General features: G+C 35.4%; 2 protein-coding genes across 3 annotated transcripts; both read left to right on the plus strand.

Moving 5' to 3' along the window:
- The first annotated feature begins 2,554 nt into the window (after positions 1 to 2,554).
- LOC132163441 (WRKY transcription factor 23) lies at positions 2,555 to 4,348 on the plus strand. Of its 2 annotated transcripts, none has more exons than XM_059573736.2 (3): positions 2,555 to 2,660; positions 3,708 to 3,821; positions 3,978 to 4,348. In XM_059573736.2, exons 1-3 carry the CDS (start codon positions 2,626 to 2,628, stop codon positions 4,222 to 4,224), a joined length of 396 nt encoding a protein of 131 aa, XP_059429719.1. In that variant the 5' UTR covers positions 2,555 to 2,625; the 3' UTR covers positions 4,225 to 4,348. The 2 variants fall into 2 exon arrangements, with proteins under 2 accessions (XP_059429719.1, XP_059429717.1); XM_059573734.2 differs by lacking the exon at positions 2,555 to 2,660 and adding an exon at positions 2,679 to 3,232.
- A 2,543-nt stretch (positions 4,349 to 6,891) lies between these two features.
- Positions 6,892 to 11,996, plus strand: LOC132163443 (ruBisCO large subunit-binding protein subunit beta, chloroplastic). Its single transcript, XM_059573737.2, has 15 exons — positions 6,892 to 7,416; positions 8,293 to 8,526; positions 8,635 to 8,760; positions 9,025 to 9,162; positions 9,279 to 9,374; positions 9,501 to 9,743; positions 9,856 to 10,090; positions 10,241 to 10,410; positions 10,540 to 10,617; positions 10,702 to 10,773; positions 10,874 to 10,978; positions 11,078 to 11,170; positions 11,265 to 11,357; positions 11,546 to 11,669; positions 11,768 to 11,996. Exons 2-15 carry the CDS (start codon positions 8,308 to 8,310, stop codon positions 11,779 to 11,781), a joined length of 1,806 nt encoding a protein of 601 aa, XP_059429720.2. The 5' UTR covers positions 6,892 to 7,416; positions 8,293 to 8,307; the 3' UTR covers positions 11,782 to 11,996.
- Positions 11,997 to 12,815: the final 819 nt, after the last annotated feature.

Consider the following 12,815-nt stretch of genomic DNA (forward strand, 5'->3'; position numbering starts at 1 on the left):
ACTAGTACTATAGAATTATATATAAATTGTTAATTTGATTCCCTAGCTCCCTGGTTAAGCACACAACAAATTAATTAATTAATAGACAAACTTTTTTTTTTTTTTGAGAAAAACATAACATTTCATTCAATAATACCACCAGCATAATGCTCTTACATCACAGAACAAAGTTCTGAAGCAATCATAGCATAAAGCAACAAGATTACCATGTTTAATACAAAATTCGAGATCAATCCGCTAACTCATGACTAAAATCAGATTTAGTACTAGATCTTTGACGGACAGACTCAACCAAATGCATGGATTGCAATTATTCCTCGACCCTGAGAGCAGAAAGACTCTTATGCCGAAACTCTTCCTCCTCGACCCGAAGGCCAGGATAATGATTACATCCATAACCCAAAAGTCTAGATCAAAACTAATTAACCCGAAGGCGACATATATCGAGTGAGAGAGGAAACAAAATAAAGTACTGTTTGTGATGTTGAGTAAGAAACGAAATTTGTTCTTTTTTAATTTCTTTGTTAATTCGTATTATTTTAGGGCTAGCTTGTCAGTAGTCACTAGTCAGTACGATTACCTAAACTTGACCCTAATCTTCTAATCTTTCTAAACATGCTTCAATTGCAATAACTTATAATTTTGGTAAATTCTTTTTCATTGGATGCTAAAACACAATTTCTTGCAGAGGGTGTGTGATCATATATTTCTTACACCCGTCCAAATATTTTCCACCCATTTTATTATTATTATTATTATTATTTTACATTTATGCTTTTTAAGTAACACTACCTTTAATCTTAGAGCTCGTATTTGAAACTTTCTCATAGAAAAGAATTACATAAATTTATCTGGCTTTCTCATCAATCTTATACATCTTTGCTTGTTTTTCTGAGTAAATTTTAACATCTCAACAACAAAAACAAAGAGTATGAAAATGAAACTTTTAGTACATAATAATATGTTACGATCTTAAGGTTCAATATAGTGCACCGCTTCAAAATCTTTAACGTTCTTTTATAGGAATCACCTTCATAATCAAACATCGTCCACTTCAAAACTAAAACTCTGACGATTGTAGGCTATTATGTGGTTTGATTTGGCAAAAAATAAACTAGAAGAAGTTTATGATTTGTTTATGCACAATAATAGTGATGATAAACTTATTTCAAAATTAAGGAATAATGCCTCTCTACGTGTTTGGGAAAAACAAAGCCTTTTAGATTACATTGGCTAGGGGTTAGCTAAGGTTTTCACGATCTGCTACAATTTCTTTCGAACAAGATTAAGTTCATTTGACCGAAATCGAGGGGTTTCATAGTCTGAATATACAGCATTCGAACAAAGCTTCGACTAAAACATTTTGTGATCCTCCCGTTCGAATGAAGTTATGAACATAGCTCTCTATAACTCCTTTTGATTTTCCATTTGGTCAGGATGAGACCAGGACAACAACCAAAGCATTGTAAAACTCAACACAAAATCCCGTTCCATTCAACTTGGTCTCTTTCGAACAAGATCTTCAATTTCTTGATTTTTCACTCTTTTAGCTCTGAAATTGCATTGACTAAATTCTAGACCTAAATCTAAACATGTTTTAATATTGTATTTGTTAGCATTGAAAACTTAACTAATAATTCGATCAAAAAAAAAAAATCTATAGTCAATAATTCATTTCGAATAGTTTTCCTCTAGAAAAAGACATAAAAAATTGTGAATTCGTGATATGAACCCTTTAGGACCCTTGTTATAAATACTAAAATATACGAAGAAAAAAAAAAAAAAAGCGTAGTGGCCATGTTTGGCAAAGCAAAAAAACAATATTATAACATTCTAATTTTTTTTTTTTTTTTTTATATCACATTAATAATTTTTTATTATTATTCAAATAAAAAAATTACTATACAAAACAAATTTTTAAATTTATTTTTTATAAAAAATTTAAAGCTTTATATCCCACCAATGATTTTTTACTACAGTACAAAAAATATATTATTTAGCATACAAGGCATGGCAACTATAATGCCAAAATAGTACGTAGGACGTGACGTTTGTAGGTAGACGTCACTTTACAGTTGTACAAAGTGGTGGTTTCGAGATCCCGGTTCTCCACCATTTTGCACTTCCATTCCATCGCTAGCATCATATAGTATGTGATTATGTACCCTGGTGTTACAAAGCTTCCATGACACTAGGCAAAAGAGCAACACGTGGTACAATGGGAATGAGACAACTTGGATAACATCCGAGGTTTCATTGGTTGGTCGTTCCCGTTAGAGTGTGGGAAACTCCATCCGTTTAGTCATAGACTCATATAGAGATCCCATGAAAACGGCTCCTCCTAATACTTAAATAGTTTTTTTTTTTAATTTTTTTTTTATAAGTAAATACTTAAATAGTTAAATAGATAGAAAATCAATTTTCCCGTACGTGTTTGTTTCCATGGAAAAATGCCTAACGCGAGACAAGATAATATTATTATTATAAAAGACACGACACTATTTTCCTCTTTCTCTCTCTCTCTCTCTCTCTCGTACTTTTTTTTAAAAAATTTATTTAAATTTATTTTTTCCACAAAAGAATTGAATACTTCTTAGCTCTTTCTGGGTTGTGAGACCGGCTGCCATGAGTGAAGCTTCCCAGAGCAGACAAGTCTCCATGTATGCCCTCCTTCCTAGCTCCTCTTCACACTAGCTTTACCACTCCTAGAAGTTACGAGGAAATTAAACCGAAGGAAAATATTGCTAAAGACTTTGTTATTTTCAAGTAGTTTCCTTTTATTTTCCTGATATCTTCTCGGATATTTCTTCAAATTCACATATAGATTCGCCTCCCTTTAAATACCCACTAAGTTGTATTCTATACAGATCCAAACCATTTTATTTATTTATTTATCTTTGATCATAAAAATTTGGTTGCAGGGTTGCCCTTTTTGTTCTTTAGTTGCTTTCTAACTCCATCTATGCATGTAAATATGTACGGAGGTACTCTAAAATGCACTTGTGATGCAAGTTTGTTTGTCTTTGTCCATGGATCTTGGTTTGTAGGGGGCCTAACTAAGGTCTTTTACTCTTTTTCCCTACTTGATCGACTTTGTGCTTCCCTGCTTGGATCTAATCTGTTCAGGATATATATATATAGTTTTGCAAGGTTTTGTATAGTTTTAAGCTCAGATCCGCCTGTACATGCTCCTCTCCCACCCATACGATATACTAATGGCTTCATTATCAAGGTGCACTTGGGCTTTGCCTTTGGCTTCATTCCTTTTTCCTCTCTTCTTTTTGAAACTACTGATATCATTAATTATCTGCAGCATTTGCTCTATATATATCTTGAAGAATTCCTTTCTCAGTATCTTTATTAATTATCTGGTGTTTGATGCATGTTGAGATTGATCAGGTAATGAGCTGACAAAAGATATAAGGAATTAGCAGCATCTTTCCTTTTCTTTCTTGTTACCTCTAGCTAGCTAGTTTTTGAACATATATATTAAACCTAATGGCCAAAGAACAAGGAACATATATATAGTTAATTATATCAGGATTAACCCAATACTCATATCATCTCTTGTGTCACATACAAACGTGTATGCATATAATTAAGGTAATTATAATCACCATCATCATGATTTTATGCATGCCACTGTAGGTCATAGGGCTAGAGATCTTAAGTTTATTTAATCCTTTTGAGTCTTGATGTCCTATTAGGGGAATTGAAGAGGAAGACATGGATGGAAGAGGCTTCAGATTGGTGTTGCCTGAAGATGGCTATGAATGGAGAAAATATGGCCAAAAGTTCATAAAAAATATTGGCAAATTCAGGTAGATAGATAGAGGAACATATATCTTTAATTTCTCTCTCTCTCTCTCTCTCTCTCTCTCTCTATATATATATATATATATATATATATTGGATCAATTAATTAATTCTAATGCATGAATATGGATGAAACGACATGAATTTATGTACATGCTCAGAAGTTACTTCAAGTGCCAAAGGAGCAATTGCAGTGCAAAGAAGAGAGCTGAGTGGTCGGCGTCGAAGCCCGGTACTCTTCGAGTAGTGTATGAGGGGGTACATACACACGACTTACCGGCAACAGAATCTGCCTCCTCCGGCCAGTCAGGGACTTCATCTTCAACTGCAAACCAATATGACTTGCTGACACAAGTTTTCGGAGATCGATCATCAACTACTACTTCTCTTCATGATGATCACCCATGACAATCGATCTCCCTTGCCAGTTAAGAACAATTAATGAAGGTATATATTTCTGTTTCCTAATAACATTAATCGTGCAGCTGGAACATGGATATATATTCTTCACTCAGTTTGTATATATATATATATATATATATATTTTATTTCCCTTAAAAAAAGAAGGATCATCATCCTTTTTTCACTACTCATTCAATCATTCATGCAGTGTTCTTCCATTTCATAAAATCATGAGGGTGAGGCTCTATTTTTAAGAGGAGTTAATCATTCTTGTTGTTGCAATTTTTGGTACGACCTAACTGACGGGCAACGGAGCCTTCAATCCATCAACAAGTAAGGTCGGGATATTGAATTGGAATGAGGTGGATTGTAAAGTTCGAGTTCGAACTAATTAAAATCTATAACACTGATCTTCTATTATTATTCAATATGGATGATCAAGATTAACCGGCCCACTCTTTTTTTAACAAACTGAGATCACTTAATTAATATTATTCTTGGACCATCCATATAAAATAACAGGAAATGTGTTCAAATGCATATGTCCAACGTATGGTACCCATTTTGATCACATTAGATTTGTAAGAATTATAATCCTTATTAAGTGGCTTAATTAGAAAATAAAAATTCTTATCCTGGCCTAGCTAGTTAAGTACTTTTAGGTTAGTTTATAACACAAATTTTGATGAACTTGGTGGAGTAGCAGTCACATGCTTGTAGCATTAGGATTAATTCCAACTGCCATGCTTTGCCTTCCAAGTTCCAAATAACAAGAGTCAAGAAACCTTCTACATATATAATGAACCAGCAGCGGTGATAGTGGAGGCAAGAAATGTACACAAGTACTAATTATCTTAACCCTAGCTTTAGCAATAATAACAAATTTAGAGACTAGAAATAAGAAAATTTGCATAGGTTTCTTCACCCAACATTTACATTAAAGACACTTGACAAGAATTCAACTAAAAATTTCGAAAAATGGATAATTAATTAAAGAAAACTTTCATAACCAACAAAGACTATATACATATGTTTGTTAAAATTTTTGTTTTTTATTTTATGTTCTTAAAACATAAATATTAACAAAAAAAAAAAAAACATTTAAAAAGTTGACCCTAATTAAGAAGATAATTTTGAGTAAGATATTATTTTTAATATTTAAAAATTAATTAAATTTCTGTATTATATCTACCCCCCCACCAAATACATTAAATTCACATAGAGATGGAGAATGCATAAGTCACAAGTTTCAAAACTCCTACACTAAGAGAGACAAAATGCACTCTCAATTTTTATAAGGGCCTTCTTGATCATCTTCTTCTCTATAGGCCTTTAAAATTATATATATATATATATATAACAAAACATGTATTTTTAACGTACATTTGTATGCATTTTTTAAAGATGTTTTATCCTTTTAATTATATAAAAGTCATATGACATTATTATTTTTTATTTATTGTTAATCCTTTTTTATCTTTTAAAGTACAGAGAAAAAGATGATAGTATTGATCAAGAAGATAATGGTTTTGACAGCCTCTTTTAATAAGCTGTGAAACCCATAACTCAATCCGGACAAAAATATAGGTGTATGGTTGATGGTTCTTTTATTTATTTATTGAGCTAATTAATAAACAATGAAGAAGCAGCTTCCTAGTATAATTAAATTCATTCCACGTGTTCTTTTTTAGTGGTGGATTGGTTGATCGCGTGGAAACAGGAGCGCCCAATTCTCATACTCTTGTCTTGCTCCCCGAATTCAATTATTGACTTTTGATGTCCTGTGGTTTCTTTCTTTCTTCCAAGCTAAACCCTCGGTACGATAATGACGTGTCACGTCCAGGATTCATAGCATTCTTGTGCCTCAGCCCCCCTTCCTTCACCTTCTTCTTTCTACACCTGGCGCCTGCTTACTGCCTGCTTTTCATAATGTCCGTAGCTTCTCCGACCTTTTAGACTTTAGTGGGTCACCATAATTAAAGTTTTAGAAAAATACACCTATTAATGTATTTTTTTAAAACAAACTGCCAATTGTATTAATATGTTTTATAAGCTACCAAAATAATATGTCCATGTTCTCGGTATTTCTAGCCTTTTGGTGGGTCGTCATAATTAAAGCATTTCACCGCTCTCTTCATGGAAGGGGGCAGTTTGTATGGGTTTGAGGTTAATTTACTCGACATGAGTAAATATGCGAAATGACCTCTAGATGTGCCAACTTTAATGTTCATCAAGTTGTTAAATGGGTTACTTCTCATTTTGTGTTCGGAAGCATTCTCACTTTTTCTCCTTTTCTTATTTCTATTTGTGTAAAGAGTGGCAAAGACCTGTAGTTTTTCCTTTTCCTGATTTCCTTTATTTGAATAGAAAAAAAAAAGAAAGAAAAGAAAGCGAAATGACCATGCCTTGGAGCTGAAGGGATTTATTGTCGTCAAAAAAATATTATATTCCCCTTCATTTTATAAACTTCAAGTAAAGACGTATATTGGGCCTTCTTCACCACTAACAAATCAAAAACAAATGAGAAATCAATTGGGCTGCACGTGGAGAGTACACTGGGCTTGCCTTTATCTCACAATGGCCCACGCTGAAGCCCATCACTCTCTGATCCACTGCTAATTTTTCATACAAATTCCACCAAACCCAAAAGAAAGAAAAAGGAGCTTTGAAGTTTGCTCTCAGATTATCAAACAAACCCGAAGCTCCATCACCTGCAAGAGCAAGACCCACATCTTCATTTTCCAAATCTTCTTCAATTCTTCAAAATCCTCCGTCATTTTCACCGGAAACCTTCTCCATCCTTCTCCTCTTCAGCTGCACCTCTTGTTCAGAGCAAGCGGAAAGATTCTCAAACAAGCAGAGTGGCTTTCTTGTGTGTGTGTGTGTTTTTTTTATTTTTTTACTGACGTGGCATTTCCCAACACCTAAATCACAAAGGTTCTAGAGGGTTCCGAAGTACGACAAACAGAACGGCACATATTGAGATCAACGGTCTAGATTCACTCGAAGCTTCAGGATTCTTTTATCTAAAGGGACTGTTTTGCCCTTTTTTATATCACACTTTGGGTTCATTCTCAAGAAGTGAAAGCGAGAGATAAGCCTGATATTGTACCTACTACAACACCAGCTACGTTGTCTCGGCGTCTCTTATCCAAAAACCCCTCACTAAACCCTAACGCTCGCCGTCTCCGTTTCCCGGTAAGCATTTCAGATTCCCTTTAGACCCTATCAACCAACCCTTCTTGTTGGTGTTGTTTTTTTGTTGAGATACCAAGAAGTTGCGTATTGCTTTTGGTTTTTGTCTGGCTTCTTATGGATAACATTTTGGTTCAAAATCTCCTTCCCTTGTTCTTTGAGGAGAAAAAACATGTGGGTTTTTGTTGGATTAAGAGTTTAGTGGGAGAAAGGTGATCATGTCCAGGAATTATGTGGGCATGGTTCAATTTCTGGTGGCTTTCATTTCTGTACAGTGTGCTTAAATGAGATCGAATTGCCTGGAGTTATTGTGGGGATTGAGTGGTTTTGCCTGTAAATATCTCGCACTTCATTTTTTTTTTGAGATAATTGAACGTGCTGCCTACTTTCTTAATCTCTTCTTGTGTTTTATCACTTTTATGTCTCCTTGCCATTTGTGTTTGTCGAAAATGCTTCATTTTCTTAATAAAGATTGAGAATTTTATGAATATGTATGATTATTTTTAATGGTGAATTAAGTGGAATTGTTCCACTATGACATCGATGAGTACTTGTATTGGAAATTTTGGTGCTTTTTCGTTGTTTGATATTCTCGGAGAATTGTAGTCATTCTTTCTATTTTTCCCTTGTGAAATTTGTTGGAGCCCAGCGTATGTTTGTTTTGATGTGGAATGGAAAACTCAATCTTTTATGTTAGCTCGAGCTAATGACTGCTGAAATCACTTATTCAAACTATTTGATGTCACAAAGTTGTAGAAAAATGAACTTAAGTATGCATCCTCTTGCAACTCGAATGATTTGTCGCAGTGCTACCTTTTCTCTCTTAATTATCTGTGTTTTATATTTTTGAGATTACTAAATTGTGGTCACTGTTTTCAGCTTTTCTAGGAGTCGATGGCTTCAACTTTTACAGCCATGTCTTCATTTGGCTCCTTGGCTGCTCCTAGCTGCCGTGTTATGGATAAGAAATTTTCATCTTCTGCTTCCATTTCTTCGTGCTCATTTGTTAGGAGGCAGAATGTGATTTCACGCAGAAATCACTCTCCCAAGATTTGTGCCATGGCAAAGGAATTGCATTTCAACAAGGATGGCTCGGCTATTAAGAAACTGCAAGTGAGTTTCTAGCCAAGACACTATTGGGGGTTTATTTATTGAGGAAGTTTCTACTTTTATTTATTTTTTCTGTTCTAGTCTCTATAATCTATTTCTCGTTTTGTTCAGACTGGTGTGAACAAGCTTGCGGATCTGGTTGGGGTTACTCTAGGTCCAAAGGGCAGGAATGTTGTTCTGGAAAGCAAGTATGGGTCCCCAAAAATAGTTAATGATGGTGTTACTGTGGCAAAAGAGGTATACCATGTATTCGTTGTTATAGTGCCAAGGTTGTCCATTGAACTTCAAAAAGCTTTATTTTCTTACTTTTGGGACATTTAGGTGTTAGATTTCAATTATTGTTGAATCGAAGGATCAACTGAAGTAGATATGTCTTAACGAAATTATGTTGTGAATATTTTTTTTATGTTATGCTATTCATCTTTCAACATTTTCTCCCTTGTAATCGCCTAATATCAGCTAGTGTGAAATATTGATGGATTTTGGTTTGTCCCCTCTAAGGTTGAGTTGGAGGACCCAGTTGAGAACATAGGTGCTAAGTTAGTGAGACAAGCAGCTGCCAAGACCAATGATTTGGCTGGTGATGGAACTACAACGTCTGTTGTTCTTGCACAAGGTCTTATTGCTGAGGGTGTCAAGGTTCGTGTTTTAATTCATGCCACTGCATTGTTGGATATCTGTAATCTCTCTTTACTTTAACTGCAAAACTTTTTTCTTTTATTTTTCATCACCACATGAATGATTTAAATTTTCAGGTGGTAGCTGCTGGTGCAAACCCTGTTTTAATTACTCGAGGTATTGAGAAGACCTCAAAAGCTCTAGTGTCTGAGCTTAAGAAAATGTCAAAAGAGGTAATGTTTGTCTAACTCTGTTTTCTGGTTTCAATTGTTCGTATGGTTGTCCCATCCATCCTTAGTTCTCTTCTTTCTTGGTCCAATCAGTTTTCTTTAATAATTTGTGACGGCAATGGACTGCAGGTTGAAGACAGTGAGCTGGCTGATGTGGCAGCAGTTAGTGCTGGAAACAACTATGAAGTTGGAAATATGATAGCTGAAGCCATGAGTAAGGTGGGTCGTAAGGGTGTCGTGACTCTAGAAGAAGGGAAAAGTGCTGAGAACAGCCTCTATGTTGTTGAAGGAATGCAATTTGACCGTGGTTACATCTCACCTTACTTTGTCACCGATAGTGAGAAAATGGCAGTTGAATATGAAAATTGCCAGGTGTGCATTCTGTTAAAGGGTTTACCTGTAATTTCTTTTAACCTGCAACTATTAACATGGCAATAATATTTGTCAGCGTTGCTAATTGATGCGATTGTGTTTTTTATTGCAGTTGCTTCTTGTTGATAAGAAAATAACAAATGCTAGAGATCTTATCAACATTCTGGAGGAGGCTATTAGAGGTGGATACCCAGTTTTGATAATTGCAGAAGACATTGAACAAGAAGCTCTCGCAACTCTAGTTGTGAACAAGCTTAGAGGAGCTCTGAAGATTGCTGCGCTCAAAGCCCCTGGTTTTGGGGAGCGCAAGAGCCAATACCTCGATGACATTGCCATTCTCACTGGAGGTCAGTTGTTTACATCATGCTCTTTTGGCTTAATCTTTCTCTGGTCTCTTCTTTGCTGGTTGCTTTATATTAATTTTTAAGTGTTTTGGTGCATTCTTCTGCACTATTGTTATTGCACGTTGTTGAGGGATTTCTTCTTCTGGCTTGTAGGAACTGTAATCAGAGATGAGGTGGGGCTTACCTTAGACAAAGTTGGCAAGGAGGTGCTCGGTCGTGCTTCTAAGGTGGTGCTTACCAAGGATACTACTACGATTGTTGGTGATGGAAGCACACAGGAAGCAGTAAACAAGAGAGTTGCACAGATTAGAAATCTAATTGAGGTATACATCTATCATCCTCTCTCTCTCTCTCTCTCTCTCTTTCTCTGATGCACTTGTGCATGCACAACTAGTGAGTGCATGGTTCATTTTGATCATTTTCTGGCTAATTAAAATGATATGGTCATGCAGGCTGCAGAGCAAGACTATGAGAGGGAAAAATTAAATGAAAGGATTGCAAAATTGTCAGGTGGTGTTGCTGTGATACAGGTAAATTACCAATGACTGGTTGTAAAGGTAATTTGCAATTGTAAGTAATAATCTTGTGCCTAATCCATTTCCTGTGAACACAAGGTTGGTGCACAAACTGAGACAGAGCTCAAAGAAAAGAAACTGCGAGTAGAAGATGCTCTCAATGCAACAAAGGTAATTTATATTACGATTAACAATATACCAGTACAAATAGGTTCAATGTCATAGGTAAGTCCAAAGCAGCATCAAAGTTTACAATTTGAATGATTTTCAGGCTGCTGTTGAGGAAGGTATTGTAGTTGGTGGTGGATGCACCTTACTGAGACTTGCATCAAAGGTTGATGCCATCAAGGACAGCCTTGACAATGATGAAGAGAAGGTAAGCTATTTACTGAAGTTTCAAGTCTTGGGATTTGGAAAATTGTGCAAGTCTCATAAACAGAATGCTTTAGGCTCAAGCTTCTTGGATTAATTGCAGGTTGGAGCAGATATTGTCAAAAGAGCTTTGAGTTACCCTTTGAAATTGATTGCCAAGAATGCTGGTGTTAATGGAAGTGTGGTTAGCGAGAAGGTATATATCATCCTTCTTGTCATTGCGGTGTGTGTTGAGTCGCCTTTACATTGTACTGTAATGTGCTGACTTAAGAAGTTTTGTTTTTCTTCAGGTGCTTTCCAGTGACAACTTTAAATATGGATACAATGCAGCAACTGGGAAATATGAAGATTTAATGGCTGCTGGAATAATTGATCCGACTAAGGTGAGTGACCATATTGAACCTTACAATAAAAACATAAGAAGATGGTTTTGACCTGCTTTCGTATGTTTTTCTTTGGGAAGTTTGCTTTAGTTGAAATTCATAGTGAATTTAAGATAGAATGTTTGTTGTATCAGTCTCATTTATTAATGAATGGTGTAACTAAGAGTTGTGCATTCTTGTTGTTTCAGGTGGTGAGGTGTTGCCTTGAGCATGCAGCCTCGGTGGCAAAAACATTCTTGATGTCAGATTGTGTAGTTGTTGAAATCAAGGAGCCCGAAGCAGTGCCTGCTGGAAACCCCATGGACAATTCAGGTCTCTAGTTTGGCTGATTTGAAATTCTAACTCTGCCATTGAAATTCATTCATTCATTCATTCATGCCTTCTGATATTCTTTTTCTTGGTTGCATCAGGATACGGCTACTAAGGTGGACTGCCGAGAAAGGTGGAACCTGTGTGGTGTACCCAAAGAGATGTTAGGTTGATAGGGGCGGACGTTTTGTGTTTTTTTGTTTTTGTTTTTGTAAAATCATTTATGTGCCATAAAAACATAAGATTCTGGTGAGGCTAGCTCTCCGGAATGCGGCATATTTTCCAGGCTTAAAGAGTAATGCAAATTACATTTTCAACGTTTGATTTTCAGCCACCTGACTTTTTGTGTTCTCGTACGCTCGTACGCTAGCTAGCACATGCATTCGAACACGCATTGAGTGCATGGACTACGTGGGTGCTGTGGAAAGTATGCTCGTTTTCATTTAAGAAATAGAATGCCACTGAGGGGTCTTATAAATTCAATGGTTGGTTTTTTTTTTTTTTTTTTTTTTTTTTTTTTTTTTTTATATATATAGAGAGAGAGAGAGAGAGAGATAGAGAGAAGAAGAGAATATAACATTTCTCGGGAAGACGGTATTACATAGACTCGGTCTCTTGTATTCTTTGCATATTTTTTTTTTCAGAGAATAGCCTAGTGATATAAAGGCATATGTTGTCAACTAAAATTATGCTAAAAGAAAAAGTAAAAAGGTAAGAAGAAACGTGCTTGTGTGAACGTGAAATGAGTGATGTAGTTGCTACTTTCAACCCGAAAGACGGGTGGTCTACGGGGTTGACAAAACCAAAGAATAATTAGAATCATTAGGCGGGTGTGGATGTACCAAAGCCAAGTTTGAAACGAAGAGAGGAATATATAAGATATAAAGAATTTTAGTCATTGTTGAGGTAACTACGAATTTAAAATTCTTTATAAAATTAGTAGGTTCATTTCGTTTGAGCTTTCTCTTTCTAATTTAAATATCAATTTCTAGATTATGGTGTAATTCGGTCCACATGGCATATATACCCTCTATTTATGGCGTAGGAGTAGGTGAATCCAAAAAAGAAGAAAAATAATAATTAAAACATGCTATATAAGCCAATGTAAAAAATAAAATAGACTAGTATTACTCATGCAAATAAGATGTA

The sequence above is a fragment of the Corylus avellana genome, chromosome 8, assembly GCF_965113065.1.
Source record: "Corylus avellana chromosome 8, dhCorAvel1.hap1.2, whole genome shotgun sequence".
Taxonomy (NCBI): domain Eukaryota; kingdom Viridiplantae; phylum Streptophyta; class Magnoliopsida; order Fagales; family Betulaceae; genus Corylus; species Corylus avellana.

What these genes read in the sequence shown, in the direction of transcription:
- LOC132163441 (XM_059573734.2), top strand. Translation starts at nt 3,186, where the DNA reads ATGCTCCTCTCCCACCCATACGATATACTAATGGCTTCATTATCAAG. An exon ending in CTAATGGCTTCATTATCAAG is followed by an intron (nt 3,233 to 3,707) that starts GTGCACTTGGGC and finishes ATGTCCTATTAG; the next exon opens with GGGAATTGAAGAGGAAGACA. An exon ending in AAAAATATTGGCAAATTCAG is followed by an intron (nt 3,822 to 3,977) that starts GTAGATAGATAG and finishes GTACATGCTCAG; the next exon opens with AAGTTACTTCAAGTGCCAAA.
- LOC132163443 (XM_059573737.2), top strand. Translation starts at nt 8,308, where the DNA reads ATGGCTTCAACTTTTACAGCCATGTCTTCATTTGGCTCCTTGGCTGCT. An exon ending in TTGAATATGAAAATTGCCAG is followed by an intron (nt 9,744 to 9,855) that starts GTGTGCATTCTG and finishes TTTTTATTGCAG; the next exon opens with TTGCTTCTTGTTGATAAGAA. An exon ending in AGATTAGAAATCTAATTGAG is followed by an intron (nt 10,411 to 10,539) that starts GTATACATCTAT and finishes ATGGTCATGCAG; the next exon opens with GCTGCAGAGCAAGACTATGA.